The sequence below is a fragment of the Ziziphus jujuba genome, chromosome 2 (genome assembly GCF_031755915.1).
Source record: "Ziziphus jujuba cultivar Dongzao chromosome 2, ASM3175591v1".
Lineage (NCBI taxonomy): Eukaryota > Viridiplantae > Streptophyta > Magnoliopsida > Rosales > Rhamnaceae > Ziziphus > Ziziphus jujuba.
Genome location: NC_083380.1, coordinates 30773011 through 30793185, shown reverse-complemented (window position 1 = coordinate 30793185; position 20175 = coordinate 30773011). Strand labels below are relative to the sequence as shown.

The following is a 20175-nucleotide window of genomic DNA, read 5'->3' as shown; positions in this document are numbered from 1 at the left end:
ATATTCTTTGAAAAAGTTATTTTTTTTATTAATTTTGATTAAAACATGAAGTGTTCTTAAAAAAATTATCTAAATACTTTAAAAAGTAATTTTTAAATTTTAAAAATTATTTTTAATTTTTTAAAAACTATACCAAATAGAATCTTAATAGTTTAGAAGAGTTATATATAACCTTAGGCAATTAATGGATTTTTTTTTTTTTGGATGAAAAATGGATTTGAGGACAAAATTTCATTTCCGAAAGGAGTACCGGAGTGAGCCGGCCGGAAGAAGATGACGATCGCTAAGCCTTGCCTTCGCCCTTCAACGTGGCCGTTTCAATCCCAATCATCATCATCGCCTCCAAACTCACAAACCCAGTACGTTTCTTCTCCTTACCATTTCTCAATCTTTCATTCTTCGCCATTTTCTTTCCCATAAACGGGAAAAGGGAAGAAAAGGAAGAAAAGTTCAGATTTTCAGTCAAATTGAGTTTTTTATTTTGTTGGGACTGGGAAGAAAATGAAGTGTGAGACTGAGCTGAGTAGATTGCAGTGGGTGTTTGTGGCTTAATTTGGCTGCTATCTTCGATGGTGTTTAAGGTTTCTTCTTGTTGTTTCTTTACTTTGGTTTTCTTCAGAATTCAAATGGTAATTTACTTCAGACTTTTGGCTCAAATGATGGTAGTAACCGACTGAGGCTTGAGGTTTGTGGGTGTGCTGCAATTTCAAGGACAGTGCAAGGTACCCTTTTGCCCTTTTGCTCTATCTAATCATAGGTTTTGAATTTTTTGGTCTGTTTCCACATTTGGTTATGATTAGAAAGTTTTGGATTAAGTTGACAAGTACATTCGATCCAGAGTTCTCATTCAGTGCTTGAACTTGCCACTGATTCTGAGTTATTTGAGCTTGAAAACGTTCTTTTTGGCCCAAGGTGTTGTTATTTCCTGCAATTTTGAAAAGCAATTAGAAAATTGTTGATTTGAAGTATGAATAATGAATTAGGTACTAATATATATTGTTTGAAAGCTGTCGATCTCCAGCTATTCAGCCCTTTGCTTAAATCAATACCAAGTGGAGCCAATGTGGATACCATGAAATGATCAACAAAGATCTTCAAGAACCAGATGAATTCACAGCTTCCTTGCAGCCGATGCTCAATCTACATTAAGGTTATTCAGTGCAGGGTTTATGCATGAACTTGAATTCATCTTTGGTTTTGCTGTTTTGCTTAGAAAATTCAGCTAGTTAGCTTGTTTCGGTGCATGAGAACTTTCATTTGTTGGACTGAGTTTGACAAAATAAAGTTGACTTAATGTTCGTTCCTGTTGCTGGCAAATTATGATTAGCTCATCTCATTCTGTTTTTACATGTTTTACTACTTAATCTGGTGAAATTTGCTGCTTGACAGGGGTTGGCACTTAGAAGCCATCATAGAGAAATGTCTTGGTTGGAGTGGGAAAAAATTAAATATTCCTTGCTCAAGCAAATTGTCAACTGCAAGCCATGAAGCAGAAACATTTATTTTTTTATTGCAGGATAACTTGAGGCATGTTTTCTAGTTAAATATCTAAACTTTTTACTCTTGGATCAGAGAAAATGAAAGGCAGGATGTACTTTCCAGCGTTGTCAATTCATTTTTCACTAGAAATGCTTGTTAATCTCCATTTAATTTGACAACTTACAGCATTAGAGGATCTTGTGTCTTATAAAAATGTCAAATAAACTTTTCTTTTATTATTATTTTTTAAATGTATGCTAATGACTTAGAGCTTGTCACCATCTTCATGCAGTGAAGAATACGGAACTTCTCCAGGCTGATTGGAATTTACTCAGTCAAAGGAAGGTGCGGGGTGGTGGTATGATTACATTGGCAAATTACTATTGGTTGGTAAGAGAGCACCAGCTGAGTTAATGTCATCTTCACTTAGTTCCTTTCTGATTTATTATATTTATCTATGGTAGTTGTCAATAGGGTTTACCAGTTTGCTGGTCTTGTTCTGCAGAAGAAAACTGAGGGTGAATCAGTAATTGAAGGACCTTTTTATTTATTTATTTTTATTTTACTTTTTCCGCATGGTGTAGACCCCATGCTTGACTAGAAGTAGCTAGTCGCTTTTCTTCAAACACGGCTGAGATGGATTTGGACAAAATGGGAATGACTTTTACAGATATGACCTCCTTGTAGGCAATGGATTTTGGGAGAGAAGAAGAAAAGGGTAGTTTGTGGTTTGAATGGGAGTGTTTCTTTGTTTTGTTTTTGTTTTTGGTGAAATGTTTGAATGGGAATGTTGCTTAGTTGGGAATTTTCTTTTTCTTTTCGAACTGCATATACAAAAGTTTCCTCCATGGTATTTCATGAATGCTATCACCCAAAAAAAAAAAAAAAAAAAACATGCCCACCAGTAGTAAATAATAGTTGTAAGAAAGTGATAAAAGGACTTGATTTTATATTTATGACCATTGATCTTCGCTTAGCAATATGCCAAAAGGCTCAGCCAAAACAGGGGAAAAAAAAAACTGAAAAAGGTAGTGATTCTCATCCCAATTTATAAAAATTTTACAGATGTGATGAGATATATTGTGATTTGCTAAAAATAAAAGATACAGTTTCCTTATGCTTTACTTTATAATTCATCAAAGCACACCATTTGTGAAAAGCAGTAATTTATACAAACAATGCTTTCTACCAGATTATTGAAACATTTGTTTTCGTTATAGCATATATGTATTGCTAAGCACATGGCTAGTTTTGTTTAATTTGTTTTCTTTATATATTATTTTATTACTTTATCTATTTAGTTTCGATAGAAGCCCATGGTTAGTTCATTGCTCTTGTGTTCAGTGTAATATATATATATATATATATATATATAATGGAATATCATCTGCACCCTGGCCAGAAGGCCAAGCCATATGCCATTCTTTGGCCGCTGCACGAAGGCTGGGGTTTAATGATCATAGAATTGGACATTCTGAAAAAAGTAAAGGACATTTCTAAGAAAACTTCATGAGACCAAATAATATTACAACCTCTTCTTTGCACTTTAGAATTTTACATAATAAGGTTTACATCTCCAGAAAAATGGAATACTGTAGCTGACAAGCTAACAAGTAATATTTGTGTCCAAATTGAGACAAGGCAGTACTTTGCAAGATGCAAGATACATATTTTAATCATATTAGAATCACTAACTTGTTCTTTGTTAATATACAATTGTGTCTACTTCCCAAACAAATAAAAGAAAGAAAGAGAAAAAGCAACAAGGCTGCAATGAGAATTGGCATATTCACTTTCATTGGTGTTCCCTCCTCTGATGCATGGGGAGTATTTGATTCTCGAGCTTTGTTCAGACCCTCATTTCCTCCATATTCAAGCTCAACCCATGGCTTAAAGATGGGGATAACTCCAGAGAGGCTATTATTAGCAAGTATCAACCCTGTCAAGGATGGCAATCCAGTAAGAAATTTTGGAATCTCACCTGAGAAGTTGTTATTTGAAAGATCTAACACTTCTAATCGATCAAGTCCACCAAGATTTTTTGGAATAGGTCCTTCAAAAAGGTTGCTGCTTAAGTTCAAAACAATCTGCAAATTTGGTGGCATCCATGGAATGTATCCACTCAGTTGGTTTTTCCCAAGTTGGAGTTCCAAAAGGGTAGTCATGGTGACAATGGAATCTGGTATGGAACCACTAAGAAAGTTGCCTTGCAAGTTAATGTGAGCAAGGTTGTGCAAATTTGAAATGGAAGGAGGAATTGAACCACTCAGAGAATTCCAGCTGATATTAAGTATTAATAAACTTGATAGTTGGGTAATCTCAACTGGGATTTCACCACTCAGATGATTGAATTGAAGTTTTAAGACTTGAAGGCTTTTAAGATTACCCAACTCCCCTGGGAGTGGTCCTGTCAGACGATTCTGAGACAAGTCCAACAGTGCCAAGCTATGGCAAGAATCCAATTCAGGAGGTATGGTTCCAGTGAAGTTATTGTTTTCCAGCTCCAAGTACATCAAGTTCTGGAGCTCTGCAAATGATGCAGGGATCTTCCCACCAAGTTGATTGCTGCCCAGCCGCAACCTGATTAAGCTACCAGACTTGTTTGTAGGTATCGATCCATTCAACATATTATGTGACAAATCCATAGTCTGCAAATTTGGTGGTGACAAAAAGTCTGATGGAATTGAACCACTAAAGTTATTATAACTAAGGTCTAAATTCTTGAGATATTTGGTTATTCCACTAGGAATTGCATCAACAAACTGGTTTTGACGCGCTACCAAACGTGAGAGGGTGGTGATATTGGAAAGGCTTTTTGGGATTTCTCCACTTAGTTTATTAGAGAAGAGAATCAAAACCTCCAATTTGGATAGCTCACCAATTTTATCAGGAACAGACCCAACAAGGTTATTTTGGCTAAGATCAATCAGTCTCAAATTTCGATAATCCACAATTTCTTCAGGGATTCTACCATCAAAACGATTTCTGGAAACCTGAAGTTCCTCCAGCACCTTGGAATTTCCAATAGGAAGAGACCCATTGAAAAGGTTGACACTAAGATTCAAGCTTTTAAGTCCAATTAATCCTTCTAACTCTAAACTAATGTTCCCTTCAAAGGAATTATGAGACAAGTCCAAAAACTCCAACCCAACAAAACCATCAAATTTAGGCAAATGACCAACCAACCTGTTGTTGCTAAATTTCAGCAGTTTCAACCCATCAATCCTCCCACAATCTCTGATAAACTCTGCCAGGATTGTGCTGAGCCGGTTGTTTGATACATCAAGCATCTGCAAAGAATCAATCTTGCAGACAATAGGCAGAAAATCAAAGGAAGAGAGTGAAAACCCAGATAAAGAAATACCAGTAATAGACGAACTGGTGGAGTCACAGCTGATTCCCTTCCATGAACAGGGGTTTGGCTGTTTGTTAATATCCCATGGAACACTAGTACCATTCAGACTCTCATATAAACTAACCATGGCGTCTCTTTGGGTTGAGGATAGTTGAGAAAACACCATGGTGGGGTAAAAAAATAAGCATAGTGAATAAAAGAGCAAGCTTTGCCCATACCAGACCATTTTTGCTGAGTGTAGAAGATTTTTCCCTTCACCTTTTTTTTTTTTTGTATTATATGAATGTTTGCATTTGGGAGAGGGCTATCTATAAAAGTCTTCCATGGTTCAGGCTGAAGGAAACCAAGTAATAATAGAGGAAGAAAGATTCAAAGACTGGGAAATTCGCAGGGAAGAGAGGAAACAAACAATGGTGGGGTATAGGGAATTGGGGTTGACTTGACTGCTGGTCTTGTACTAGTGCAGAAGAAAGACCGAGGCTGAGACTATGATTGCACCATTTTTACATTTTTCTGCATGGATGTGGAGCCCATGCATGACTTTGGAAGTAATAGCTTTTCGTTTAAAACACGCCTAGAAGAAAATGAAATGGGGAAATTTCTTTGAGGCTTTGTCCCCATTGTAACCAAAAGAAGAACAAAAGGACTTGCAGGGGGGTTTCCTCCTTGTGTCCATCTGGAAATTTTTGAAATAAAGAAAAACAACAAGAACAGAAAACAGAACCAACAAACAAAAAACATTATTGAAAAGAAAAAAAAGAATCACTTTTGAAATGGTGTTTCTCTGTTGCTAAGTTCTAGGAAGAAAAGCAAACCCATTGCAGTTCTTTCGTTTGAATAAAAAAAAGAAAAAAGGTTACCTCCCAAAAGTAGCTTGAAAGAGTGGGTTTGTGCTGAGGAGGTTGACTATGGCTTCCATTTAGGCAATGGATTTTTGGAGAAAAGAACAAGAAAGGTAAGGTTGTTTGTGGTGTGAATGAGAGAGTTGCTTAGTTAGGACTTTTCTTTTGTTTTGGGCTTTTAGCTGCATATGCAGTGATACAGAATGCTGTACTCTCATGGCATTCCATCAATTGCCAGCACCAAATAAAAATGTGCTACTAACACTAATAGTTATGGGCATGTAGTGGTCAAAATTATAAAAAAGTAAAAACAGACAAATTTGAAAGAAAAGTGTTTATTTTTCACAATTAATGAAAATTTGCCATCATGAATGAGCAGCGAAATTTCAACATATGATTATTGTCTATCAGATATCTAAAATATCTATCTTCCATAACAAATATTTGCTAAGCCCATGGTTGGTTTGGTTTTGTTGTCCTTTTTCATTATTTTTTGAGTTATTTATTTATCTATTTATTTTATTATTAGTTTTACTGCAAGTCCGTTTAGTGTGTTTTTCTTTTTTTCTTTTTTTCTTTTTTTATGTATAATTTTAGTGTTTTTCACATTTGATGATCTATTTTTGAATTAAAACAACTTCCCCAGCCTAAAAATAAAAATAAAAATAAATAAAACAAACAATGGTTTGATTGAATTATTAAGGTTAAAATAGTTAACATAAACTTGAAAATTTTCTACCCACAGGTATAAAATATTAAAAAATGAGAATTTCGAATTTTTTTACATATTTAAGGAAATAAAAGATAAAATAAAAAATTAAAACTAAAGAAAAAAATGTTGTATAATTCTTTTACCCTGAAAATTTTCATATAATTTGATATTTATATATATTTTGGTAAAATTAGTTTTGCTTGCAGTATTTTCTGAAAATAATAATAATAAAATGGAAAGAACAAAAATCAGGAATTTGGCTGTTTGGGCACCTATTTTTAAAATAATTTTCTGTTCTATAAAATAGAAAATTGTTTTTAAAATAAAAAATTATCTGTTTGGCCATCAATTTTCAAAAACAATTTTAGAAAACAAATGAAAAACAATAAAATGATGTTTTTATCTGTTTTGAAAATAATAAAATACATATTATTTTAATTTGTTTTCTTCATCATTTTTCTTTAGTATGCTCTCTATCTTATAGAAAAAAAATTGTAGAAAAAAAATATTATTTCAATTTTTTGGAATATCATAGAAAAAAAAAGTTGTAGAGAGAGAAAGATAAAATATTATTTCTTAATAAATGTATCCAATTAAATTTTCTTCTTTTTTTATTTTATTTTTTATTTTTTTAAAAATTTTTTTAATAGAACAACTTAAAAAAATTTCTATATATTTTTTTTTATCCTTTATAAGTTACATCAATTATTTTTTATTTTTTTTCCTTTCTTATATACCTACTAGTTTTATTTTTTTATTTTTATTATGTTATCTTATTTTTTTATCAGTTTTTTGGACAAATATTTCTTATATCAATTATTTATTTTGCTATTTTATTCTTTTTACATATTTTCCATTTTTCCCTTATTAAATATTCTCTTCCTCTCTTTTTTATTTTGTTTTTTTTCTAACTTTTTATTTTTCTTTTATTCCATTATTTTTTTTATTTTCCATTTCTATCATATATTTATTTTAATTTTTTAATTTTTACTTTTTCATTTTCATTTTTTTTCTGTTTTTCTATAAATTTTTTTTATTTCTATTTTTTATTTCTTCTTAGCTTTTATTGTATTTTTTTTATTGTTTATTGTTTATTTATTTATTTTTTTCTGTAATAGTATCAAAATGATCTAAAAGTGCGACTTGACTATATAAGGTTTAAAAAAAAAATTCATTTTATGTAAAAAAAAAATAAATAAATAAAATAAAATTTTAAAAAAAAAAATTAAAAATTATTAACCAAACATATTTTATGACAAAACTTCCTTATTGTCATTAAAAAGTAGAGAATAATTTTTTAGTTTCTATTTTGAAAACAAAAGAGAAAAGTGGTCTGCAGGAAATTCCAGTCCTGAAGAGAACCGAAGAGTGAGCTCTCGCTTAGTTCGTGGTGGGCGGCTTCAGCTGACGATTGCTAAGCCTCTGGCTTTCAACGACGCCTTTTGAATCCCAATCATCGCCACCGCCACCACCAAACTCACATACCCAGTGCGCTTCTCCTCCATTACTCACCATTTCTCAACCTTTTCATTCTTCATCATTTTCCTTTCTGTTATACGAAAAAGGAAGGATATTGGGTGGGCTTGGGAAAACTTATAAGTGCAAGCCTGAGCTGAATAGTTTGCAGTGGGTTTTCGTTGCTTGATTTGGCTGCTATCTTTGTTGGTGTTCAAGATTTCACGTTATTGTTTATTCTTTACTTGGTTTTCTTCAGAATCTTCAGAAATGGAACGGCCATTTGCTTCAGACTTTTGGCTCAAATGGCGATAGAAACAGTCCGAGGCTTGTGGTTTGTGGGTGTGCTCTGCTAATTCAAGGACAGTGCAAGGTACCCTTTCGCCCCTTTGCTCTGTCTATCATGGGTTTTGTATATTTTGGTCTGTTCCCACATTTGGTTAGGTTTGACACGTATGTTTGATCGAGAGCTCTAATCAGTGCCAGAACTTGCCATGGATTTTGAGTTACTTGAGCTTGAAAATGAATTTTCTGGCCCAAGGTACTGTTCCTTCATGCAATTTAGTGAAGCAAATAGAAAATTGTTGATTTTGAACTATAAATTATGAATGTGTTACTAATATATATATATATATATATATGTTGAGTGAATGCTGTTAATCTTCAGCTATTTCAGCCCTTCGCTTTAATTAATACTGAGTGGAGCCAATATTGACTATGGAATGATTGACAAAATCTTGAAGAGCGAGAGGAATTTATAGTGGCTTTTTGAGTCTTGATTCTTATTTCCAAAGATCATTCAGTTGCAGCGTTTATGGATGAACATAAATAGACAAAGTCAATGTGCGGTTTTGCTATTTTGATATGAAAATTTGACTAGTTAACTTGTTGGAGTTCATGCACGCATCCCTTTTTATGGTCTGAGTTCGACAAATTAAGATTTACTTCGTGAGTTTTCCTGATGATGGAACTGTGATTAGGTTCCCTTGCAACTTCCCTTGCTTAATTAATTATAATTTTTTCTTCTAAATCAGTAGTGAGGTTTTGTTTTGACTAACTAATAGATTTAATGCGGTGTTTTTTGCTGGGGTTGGAGGCCATCGTAAAGAAATGTCTTGCTTACAGGGCAAAAAATATTGAACATTACTTGCTCAACCAAATTCTCAAGTGAAGACCTTGAAGCAGAAATATTTCTTTATTTGTTGTACTATAACTCAATGCATGTTTCTCATTAAATCTCTAAACTTTGCCCTTGGGTCTAAGAAAGTGAAATGCATGATGTGGTTGCAACATCATAGTTACATTTTAAACCTGAAATTCTTGTTCGCTCTATCTATTATGACAGCTTACTGCATTGGTGGATCTGGTTCTTCGAAAACTGTCAAATAAATTCTTGTTTTTTATAAATGTAGAACTTGTCACCATCTTTATGTAGTGAAGCATATGAAACTTCTCCAGGCTTATTCAAATTCTCAAAACCATCTAATGTTCAAGGTAGTCTAGAGTTTGGACTCAAGTCAGGAAGGTGCAGGCTTTTTCTACCTTGAATCAAATTTTTGGTCAGTGATTTTGAAGGTATTGTAACTTTTTTACAAAGAATACAATCCCTTTGCTCATGATTTAAGTTTCTCTTTGATCAATGTTAATCTTGTGGTTTCCTGTTTTTGCTTCTTCCTTCTGGAAGGTGGTCTTCTTCACTCTGTTTCTGATCTATACTTGTCTTTGTCTTTGGTAGTTGTCAAAGGATCTGGGAAGGTTTCTCTAGAAGCTACCAACTATCAGGTGTCAAGGAAACTGATAAGAGAGGTAAAGAGTCTACATCAGAGCTTGTAGTTGTACATCTTGAAAAAGACAAAAAAGTTACCTTAATTTTCTAGTTACCTTAATTTTCTTATATGCATTAAAATTTGGATAGTATAGCTTTATGCAAATAGTCTGCAAACTGTTAGTCAAACTCAAATGGAGTAAAGCCCATACAGGTTAGTAACCTTTTAAAAAAATTCACTCAGAAAATGATAATATATCCTTTACCCTTCTACATTCCTTAAAGAGAAGCATGTTACATTTTCAAGCATGAGCAAATTTAGAGAAATCCTTTTGGTTAAACTTTCAGCTGTTTTATGACCAATTTCAGGCTATCACCTGGACTAGAGTGTGGGAGTAAGGTGTAGGTGTGAGTTTGGGTGCATTTTTAGGAGTAGCATTTGCATAATTTTAATATCTTAGAATATAGTAACTTGCTAAAAAAATGTCATAGTATAGATTGGATACTTAGATGTGCTGCTTCAAAATTTGTGTTTAGTGATTTTTGGAGTTCATGGACAGTATGTTGGCAGTAATAGAGTGCGACCATGGGAATTGGGTATTGGGTGTTGTCTTCAATTTCAATTGATGTAGAACCAGTAGATTTTCAATATTGTTGAAAAAATTCAATTCCTGAAAGCAAAAAATATTGGGCTATAAAGTCTATAAATAAACCAGAATTGATTCAAACAAAACGCATAAAAGTGTTAAACAATAACAAAAACAAACTCCATATTAAATTCAAAATTTAAAATAAAAAAAATAAAAAAAACTGAACGGTTTGGAGCGAAAGCGAGAACATAACTACACAATTTGAAAACAAAGACTTAAAAAAGGTCAAGAAAGCTACAAACTCCATTTTGAGAAAGCACCTATAAATTCTATTATTGAATTTCTGCTAAACTTGTCTACCATTAATTTTAAAAGAATATATAGTTAAGTAGCACCCAGCATTAGGTAATCACATTTTACACCACTCAATAATGCTACTCTATCCAGTTCGCCCCTCAAAACTTCAAAACTCTTCACATTGGCCCCTTAGCTATTATTTTCATTGAAGTTTACTCCAGTCATACAATTTTTCTTAATAAATTTGGAAAAATTAGCCTTGCATACTAAGTAAAATAAGATAGAGTAAAACAGTTTCTAAAAAAATTACATGAGTTTGTAAATTTTTAATTTCATTAAATTCATCATTCAAAATACATGGTTGGACTTTACTGGTAGAAAGGTAATGGTTCAGAGGCAAGGTGAGGGGTTCTATAGTTCAGGAAGCAATGTAATATATCATAGTTAGGAGGATAAAATGTAATTATCCAACCAAAAAAAAAGAAAAAAAAAAGGAAAAAAAAAAAAAAAACCATCAATCTTTCGTCTTTAGCACTTTGTCCAACTTGTTCTCGTATAATCAACTAGAAATTTTGAGGATCACCATGTCTGGTTGGCCTTAGCATGCATGGAGGTTCAGTGTTCGTGCGGCCATGATATTTAGCCCACTTATCTCTTGAGCTAAACTTGTCACTCTCTTCTAATCTTTTACAGAATAAAAATTCACAAATAAAAATAAAATCTCAATGATACTAACTAAAGCAAGTTAAATCACAATATATGCATGGTAGAAGAAGCTTTCATATGTATATCAAAATCATCTCAAAAAGAAAAGTATAATTATTTAGATAAATTAAAAGCTAACAAGTACCACAAAAATTTTTTTTAAAAAAATAAAAATATAAAAAAAGAGAGCTTTTATCTTACCTCTCCGAAGGTGAGGAAAGCCCATCCTGGCAATCACCATGAGGAGATTCATCGGCTGGTAATAAATTAATGTAAATTTTTTATGTCTTTCTTATATACCAAACGAGCATCACACAAGAAATTATGCGGTTGGTAAGAAAACGAAAACTTAACGATGCCGGCTCTATGCTGCAGCCACTCTTTAGGGAAGTAATCACGAGACAGATAGAATAGCCAAAGGTGGTGATCATCTGAGCTTCCCATATTTTTAAAATGTTTTGGGGTGGCTTCAAAATCATAACCAAAGGCTTGTATGTGACACAGTAAGTCATAGGATGAAGGTTTAGCCGGAAACAACACAAAAGCAGCAAAACTCATCCACTCACTGGTGCACCAATTTGGAAATAACTTTGTCCTTATTGATCCCCCACCATCTAGATGGGAAAACCATTCTGGGATCTTACTTCCCGGAAGAACAATGTCAAAACGTAAGCTTCCATCAGGGGGTTCCTGCAACATTAATAAACAAACACTGTGTTCAGTAATTAATAATATAATATAATTGGACTGTTTTACATATCACTCCTACATATCAAATTTAGGAGTGATATATGCAGCCATTTTCTTCTAAAAGTTGCAACTTTTGTAACTCTTTATCAATCACCATCCCAGAGTGCAAGTGCACTCTTCCAACTGTGCCTTGGTCTTTAATATAATTAGTTACTGGACCTTACCAAAACTTACGCTGAACCCTTTTTAGGAACCCAACGTAAGCCTACATTTGTAGCATGTCTATGATAATACAGTAAGAGAGAGAGAGAGAGAGGGAGAGATACCTGAAGATATCTTTTCAGTGATGTTAAAGCTGTCATAGTGCTGTCTTGCCTCTTTACCAACTCAGAGCAGTCCACACAAAATTCGGAACACCGCAAATGACATGGGTTTGATGGATCCAAGAATGAGTTTAGTGAGGTACAATAATTTACCAATATTGTTTCCACGCTAGATGGAACCTCTGGCCCCAGACATTTTAAGCTTGTACAATATTCCAGATTAAGATATTTAAGCTTGGATAGATTTTTGATACTGGGAGGTAGGACATTAAAAGGGTTCCTGCTGAGATTTAAATCTTCTAGAGAAACTAAGCACCCAAAATCTTCAGGAAATGGTTCATCTGTGAGATTGCGGCTACTTAGATCCAATTTTGTTAAGGATGAAGGATCATGACCTGGTAAGACACCTTTGCCAACAGTGGGATTGATCATGTTGTCCACCCTTTGGAAAATAAAATTTCATATCAAATTAATAAAGTCTCAGTAAGTCTAACAAAAGAAAGAAAAAATCAAAGCAATATCATTGAAACAAGTACTGAATAATAAACAAGAAAGTAAAGAGGATGGAGAGCTGGCCTATTAAATATGGTGGTAGTTATGTTGGAAAACGATGAAGAGGAAGAGAGAGTTTGGTGCATAACAATAGTATATCTACCAAAGAAAGATGAAGAACAATAAAAAGATAAAACCTTCTACAACTAGTGATGCCCTAAATTGACAATAGATCAACTTTGGCCTGTTGGTAGTGGTAAATACTGTCAAAGGAAACAAAAAAGCTTATCTTGTACAGAGTTATGTCATATATGGCTATAATATATATATATATATATATATATATGCACAATAATTTTCGACAAGCACCTACAATGCCCGATATATAAATTTTATTCTACCAGGCAATGTTGCTCATCTTATGTTGGAGGACTAATCAATTACATATCATTTGGGTAGTAGGCCCATGAGTCACCAACAGAAAGATATATAAAGTAATAATCTGTTGGGAGCATAGTTGCCGTTAGGCACCTAGTAAAGTGGCGAGTGCTGAAGGATTGCTATTTGCGCAAGTACGATTTTAGTATTAAATCATTAGTGGCACCCCTAGCATTTGACATGACATGTTTCCACCTTATGCTGGTAACTAGCCCAATATATCATTACCATATATATATATATACATGTTGTGTTGTGTTTGTTGGGAGTCATGGAGCGTATGAAGTTAGCTAATCCCCATATTGGCTAAATTTGAAAATTCTAAAGGGTATAGAAGAGGCTAGTGCCACTTTGTTAAACTTTTCTTTGATGAAACCTCAAGTCTCAACTTTTGTAGACAAGTAGGTTAAAAAGTTTATTAATTCGAAAATTTTTAAATATAGAACGCCACTTATATTTATTTAATATTACCTTTTTCTTTTTCTTTTTTCTTTTTTTTTTTCCTCCTTGAACGGCAAGAAAAATGATATTTTAATTAATATTTACCTGTTGGAAGGCGGGGAGTGTAAATCTTCTTGATGAGTATCAGTTTCGGTGAAGTTGTTCTTGGAAAGTTGGTTGAGTTCTTCGATGTCATTGTCATGCACCAAACGAAGACCACATGGTCCACAGTATGACTCGTCCTCCGCGTTTCCATTATAAGCAGAGACTGAAAACTCAAGGTTGCCACGAGTCTCGTGCAGCCACTCTGACTGGATGGAATCACGATGCAAAAAGAATAGCCAAAGATGATCCGAGCTTCTGCTTTTAATTCTTCCAATAGAATGCATGATTCTACATCTTTTGGCTACTTTGCTACAACATCTTACAATATATTTAAAATTATCACACGCAGAGGAATTGGCATGTAAGCAGACAGCCATAGCGAAACCTATCCACTTTCCATTTTTGTACCAATTTGCATCTATTTCTATTCTTATTGATGATGGCATTGAAGATTTTGTCTTGAACCAATCTGGGATTTCACTTCCCGGAAGAATAATGTCAAAATCTCTGCTTCCATTAGTGGGTTCCTATAAACGATTGAGAACCAAAATATTAGTATTTATATGGGAATATAATTTTGAGGGGAACAGTTTTTCAGAGAGAGATACGTAGAGATACCTGAAAGTATCTTTGCAGTGATGCAAGTACTGTTGTTTTGCTACCTTGCTTCTGTACCAACTTAAAGCAGTCGACACACCGCAAGTGGCAGGGCTTCTGCAGTGAATCCAAGGAGTTCAGCGAGGTACAGTAATTAAGTATTACATTTTCTAGGGTGGATGGAAGATCTGGCCCCAAATGTGTAAGATTTTCACAATGCTCCAAATTAAGATGTGTAAGGTTGGATAGTTTCTTTATACTTCGAGGTAGAACAGAAAAAGAGTTTCTGCTGAGATTTAATTTTTCCAGAGAAACTAAGCCACCAAAATATTCAGGGAATGCTTCATCTGTAAGTTTGCAATCACTTAGATCCAGCTCTTTAAAAGAACAAAAACGTCTCGGCAAGAAACACTTGACAGATGTGGGATTCATTATATTTTCCCTGAGAGTTGATTTTGCTACTTCATTACAACAAGATAGTGTTTGAAGCTTTTCAACATGAAAGATTGAAGATGGAAGGTGTGTCATTCCACTTTTTCTCACATCAAGCACAATCAAATTCTGTAGATCCCCAAAGTCTTCTGGTAATTTGCAAAGCTTCAAACAACCATAAAGATTTAGAGTTTTGAGGGAGTTCAAACCTTTTATACTCTTTGGGAACTCTTCAAGAGTCGTGCAATCTTTCAGGTTCAGTTCAATAAGCTTTTTAAGAACAGTTATAGAAGGGTCAATCTTTGATAGTTTTACCTTCAAGGTTCAACCTCTCCAAATATGGAACCACCGAAAAGTCTTCAAACTCACTAAGATTCCTCGAACAACTCAGGTCGATGATTTTCAAATTGTTTAAAGTCTGTTACATTAAACAAAAAGAACAATTATGGACAAATAAAAATATTTGTATATATAGAATTATGATTTGTTGGGAACATGGGGAGAACCATGTTGGCATGCATGTGTCGTGGAAGCCACTTGCCACACTAGAAGATTCCCAATATAAGGTGGGAGGAATAACTGTGGTTTAAAGATGTATGTAGGGTTTATGAGTTTAGTATAAATTTAAAATTCTAGGAAGACAAAGTGAATTGTGTATTGACTCATATAGAGTATAAATTTAAAATTCTAGGAAGACAAAGTGAATTATGTATTGACTCATATAAACCTCATGTGAATCATTAATTAAATCCCATCTTTTTAAGTAATCTAAAAGGGCTGATAAAGAAAGTTGTGACCTAAGAATTTTCTTATATATATATATATATATATATATGTATGACAATTATATGATATGAACATTCGCATATTTTTATCGTGTGGATATCAGTAAAGATGATTGTTTTTGAAAATGCTGTCATCTTTGTATAGTAGTATTGATCACGGTTTGTTCAAAAATTATCTTTCGTATGATAAAAGCATATGGATATCCGCACTATAGAAAAACCCTATATATATATGCGCATATATATTTATACATATATATATATAGTTAAGTGTCATCACTTACCCTATTACTTTTTTTTAGTTTTAAATCATTAATTGATGTCATCCTTAGAACTTGTCGACTGGTATAGTTTCCGACAAGGTGGAAGCTTGTTCCCTGCAGAATACAACTCTATTTAATGTATTTAAATTATTGGAAATTTGTAAATAGGTTATAAATGCAAGATTGACAGAAAGCAGCTAGCTTCATGGCACACACCTTGCTATGGTCGGTCCAAAGTTTTTCAATTTTGCTGTCGATCAACTTCAACTGAGCAAGTCCCTTTGGTCTGAAACTTGATGGACAATGTTTATAAGGGAATCCATCCCACTGAAGCACTTGCAACTCATTGGAAAGAAATTCAAGGTTTTGTGTTGGATCAACATTCTTTGATGAACAAGAAGTACTGATCATCAGTAGCCTTAGGTTCTTCATATGCGAGACGGCTTCAAAACTCAATTTTGTGCTTCCCTCTATAGAGGTTACGATGGCTTTAACTTCATCTGTTCCCTAAAATAAAAAAAAAATAAAAATAAAAATATATATATATATGATAAATCAAAATGTTTGCAAGGAAAATGCAATAGCAACATTAGTAAATGTATAATCTATATACCCTTTTGTGCTGGGATAATATCTATATATATATATATATATATATTGTATTAATTAATTGACCATGCTCTTCTTACTGTTTCATTCTCCAAGATATGATGAAAATCCTCCTCATTCCATATCCTACTTTGTCTTTCTATCTGATTCTCGGATTTTGTTCGAATGAATTTCTTGCCCATCTTTTGTACTAAATCGTGCATCCAGAGTTTATTGCCATGTTGAGTGCTCAAGAGACACTTATCCTTGAGAAGTCTTATCCCATTTTTTGGAGAGAATTCGTGGCTATCCAGAAATTGTATAACGTGCTCCTTTTCGCACCCATTGAAGAAACATGCAATGTCTAACAAAATCTCTTTCACTGGTTCTTCAAGTGCATCAAAACTTATTTGAATTATGCCTTCGACGATGTCCCACTTGGTTGGGTACTCTTTTAGTGTATCGATAGCACTTCTCCAACCGTCTATAGTTTTACCATATAAATGGGAACCCAGTACTTCAAGAGCCAATGGAATGTTTTTGGCATATGTTATTGCTTCTTTAGATAGCTCCTTATAATCCTCCAAAGGTTCACTCCTTTTGAAGGCTTTCCAACAGAATAGTCGAAGAGCGTCCTTATTGCTTAATTGCTCAACTTTATACATGGTAATTTCTTTGTAAGTTTTTCTTAGCAAACTTTCATTTCTGGTCGTTATTATGATTACACTCCCTCCACCGAACCATTTGGTGTTATCGGCTAATGCTTGCAGCTCTTTGGGTTTGTTCACATCATCAAGAACGATAAGAACCTTTTTACCCCATAATGCATCTCTTATCATTTCTTTTCCGCTCTCAACATCCATTATTTCCCTCTCTTCTCCTAAAATTTGCGAAAGAAGTTGATTTTGCAAATGCTCAAGACCCTTCTTTTCGCATGCTTCTCCAACGTCTCTAAGAAAACAGCTGTTACCATTAAATTTATCGGACATCCATTTGTAATAAGCTCTGGCAAGAGTTGTCTTGCCAATTCCTCCAATGCCGTAAATTCCAATAAAATGAACATCTCTCCGAGTTTTCTTATTAAGTACACATGAATCAAGTTCCTTTATTCGTGAATCCATTCCAAACAGGTCTTCTAAACTTTTTATCATTCCTGGACCAACTTTTTTCCGAACATCGTCCGTGAACTCTCGTATAAATTTTGCTTCATCCCTTAAAGAATTAATTCGAGCAACAACTTTAAAACTACGTACAGTGAGTAAACACATAATTAACATGAATTTTGTATAAGCAATCACTTAACAAGAATTGGCCTCGTGGTAAAAATCATTAAAAAAGGTTATCTTTAAAGGTGAAATCCCCACTCATTGCTTGTAATGAATTTAATGCTGACCAAAAGAAAGAAAGGAAAATAAAAATAAAAAATCATTTTGTCTCATTCTGTGATTGATGGTAAAAACTTGATGGAGTTTCTTAATTAGTTACCAAACAATCGAGTTTTTAAAGAAATATTTCCCTTTCTCTTAAAAAAGTGTAATAAAAAGCAAATATCAATAATAAACACGTCAAATATGTATCATTGTTATTAGAAAATATAGGGTAGACTACACTTAGCCACCCTCAACTATTACATATTTTGTACTTTTATCTTCCTAACTTAGTGTCACATTACCTCCTAAAGTACTGATTTTTGTCACTTTAGTACAATTCCTCAATTTTGTCTAATACAGATGGCAAAAATTAGGTAGACAGCAGTTCAAAAATAAAATAGAATAGAGTAAAATAGTTTTCTAATAAAGTTACATTAGTTATGTATAATTAATTTCATAAAATTGATATTTTGATAATGCATGGTTAGATTATAGTGACAAAAAACAATAGTTTAGAAGGCAATGTGATACTTTTTATATTTCAAAAGGTAAAGTAAAAAATGGGCAATAGATTAAGGAGGCTAAATGTATTTTAACTTCTACAAAATATATATATACATTAGTAGAAATATGGAGTAACTTTGGAGACAATCTGGTGGTAAATCCAATACTTTCTTAGAAAAAGATCTCCATTTGAAACTCACCAACTCAAACAATATAAAACCAAAAAAAAAAAAAAAAAAAAAAAGTAGAAATACGGGTGATAACTATTTTTAAGCAAAATATCAAATTTCTTATGCTAAAACCTTAATCAGAATTGTTATGGACTTTCATCCTACCAAATTATTAACATTAATAAAATTAAACTTGGAAATTAATTAGGTATTTTAAATTAATTTATTTACGAACCCAAAAAAAAAAAAAATTCTTCTCAAGCACACACAGGTTGAATTAATACAAGTATTAACCAATATGTAGAGCTAAAATATTCATTAATCCAAATGATAGAGACAATGACGGTAGATCTATTGATCAATTATTCTAAGAAAATAATGAGGAATGGAAAAAAAAAAAAGTCAAGATCAGAGAGAAGAAACACTTACGTAATTTTATCTTGCACATGCCAGCCTGTTATATTGCCGACTTTTTTTAACGCATCTCTCCAAGTTTGCACATCTTGAAAGTTGAGGAGGCCACTACTATTTTGTTCATGTTTCTTGAATGCATCTCCATAGCTTCCAATATGTTTCCGTACATGAGATGGATCCACATGGTAGAAAATTGGTAGAATACGTCCTGAGCCTGAGCCTGAGCCTGAGTCTGAGCCTGTGCCTGAGAATGAGCCTCCCATGCATTCAACGATTTTGGAGAGTTCCCTCAAACACCAAGTCGAAGAAGCATAGTTTTGTGAAAGAACTACGATGGCAAACCTCGAATTTTCGATGGTTTCCATTAGTTCTTGGGCAATATATTTGCCTTTCTCCAGTTTGTCTTCATCTTTGAAGATGTACAATAATCCTTTTTCCTTTAACGCATCATAGAGGTGACCTGTAAAAGTAAGGCGTGTATCTTCACCTCTAAAGCTCAAGAACACATCGTACTTTTTCAAGGGTTTCAAAGATGATGATGATGAAAATGAAGACGAAGAAGAAAAAAAGGAGGTATTAGAGAAGTTTTCCATTTCCTTTTCTCTGGATATATGCCACACTCAACTCGCTAATAAAGGGTCTTGAGGATTAACACCTAAAAGTAAAAAATAAATCTCTCTTCATAATTTTTGTTAAAGAAAAAGAAAACTACTTTGAAGAGCCTTCATCTTAATTATGATCTACCTCTTCAATAAATTAATTACGACGTGAAAATGTACCTGTTTGACAAGTTCATCGTGCCAATGGGAAAGGCCCACTACAGTACAGAAACCCTGCCACATGTCACCAGACAACCAGGGCCTGTCTGACACCACGCAAGTGAAGAAGGTCATATAATATTATCAAGTCAACGAAGGACCTAAAACATTGAAATTGAGAAGTCGCCGTGCGGCATTTGTTGCCAACTGTCAAGGAAGGTGAAGCACCTAAATTGAGCATTTTGATAGATGGTATATATGAAAATTAGACGTGGTCAACCAATTAGAAATATCGTACTTTTAAATGAAAACTAAAATATTTACAAAAATAAAAACTGAAAAAAATAAAAAATGGACCTAATATAATTAATGGAGTTTATAGAGGGTACTACCAGGCGGAGTCTTTTTTTTTTTTTTTTAAATTTATTACTAGAGCATATTCAACCGCCACTTTAAAAGTTTTGATTTCTATATTTTAAAGTATTATATCTATTTTTGATAATTTTAATAAATTTTTTATTTTAAAAAGCTAAAATAGAAAGTTAGATTTGACTTTTCAAATATAGAGAACAAAAACTTTAATATATTTATTTATTACATATACA

General features: G+C 33.3%; 3 protein-coding genes and 2 long non-coding RNA genes across 9 annotated transcripts; 2 read left to right on the top strand and 3 right to left on the bottom strand.

Annotated features, from left to right (window-relative positions):
* The first annotated feature begins 86 nt into the window (after positions 1-86).
* On the top strand, positions 87-2284 carry LOC107403919 (uncharacterized). 5 transcript variants are annotated; one of them, XR_007241276.2, is made up of 4 exons: positions 87-359; positions 620-1150; positions 1390-1869; positions 1985-2284. It is a non-coding gene; the product is annotated as an uncharacterized LOC107403919 (long non-coding RNA). The 5 variants fall into 5 exon arrangements; XR_007241279.2 differs by having other exon boundaries at positions 150-359; positions 1390-1539; positions 1772-2284; XR_007241277.2 differs by having other exon boundaries at positions 160-359; positions 620-722; positions 1022-1150; positions 1390-2284.
* A 705-nt stretch (positions 2285-2989) lies between these two features.
* Positions 2990-5865, bottom strand: LOC107403920 (MDIS1-interacting receptor like kinase 1). Its single transcript, XM_016010837.4, has one exon. The coding sequence runs from the start codon at positions 5058-5060 to the stop codon at positions 3156-3158; it is 1905 nt and encodes a 634-aa protein (XP_015866323.3). The 5' UTR covers positions 5061-5865; the 3' UTR covers positions 2990-3155.
* A 1811-nt stretch (positions 5866-7676) lies between these two features.
* LOC107403912 (uncharacterized) lies at positions 7677-11009 on the top strand. The gene is made up of 3 exons (XR_007241113.2): positions 7677-8216; positions 9256-9418; positions 9579-11009. It is a non-coding gene; the product is annotated as an uncharacterized LOC107403912 (long non-coding RNA).
* A 49-nt stretch (positions 11010-11058) lies between these two features.
* LOC107403915 (uncharacterized) lies at positions 11059-15882 on the bottom strand. Its single transcript, XM_060815073.1, has 6 exons — positions 14308-15882; positions 13690-14216; positions 12217-12655; positions 11767-11890; positions 11402-11456; positions 11059-11179 (listed from the first exon to the last, which is right to left on the bottom strand). The coding sequence occupies exons 1-6, from the start codon at positions 14812-14814 to the stop codon at positions 11059-11061; spliced, it is 1773 nt and encodes a 590-aa protein (XP_060671056.1). The 5' UTR covers positions 14815-15882.
* Positions 14831-19405, bottom strand: LOC125422716 (TMV resistance protein N-like). The gene is made up of 5 exons (XM_060815072.1): positions 18828-19405; positions 16456-17599; positions 15983-16273; positions 15034-15136; positions 14831-14883 (listed from the first exon to the last, which is right to left on the bottom strand). The coding sequence occupies exons 1-5, from the start codon at positions 19403-19405 to the stop codon at positions 14831-14833; spliced, it is 2169 nt and encodes a 722-aa protein (XP_060671055.1).
* Positions 19406-20175: the final 770 nt, after the last annotated feature.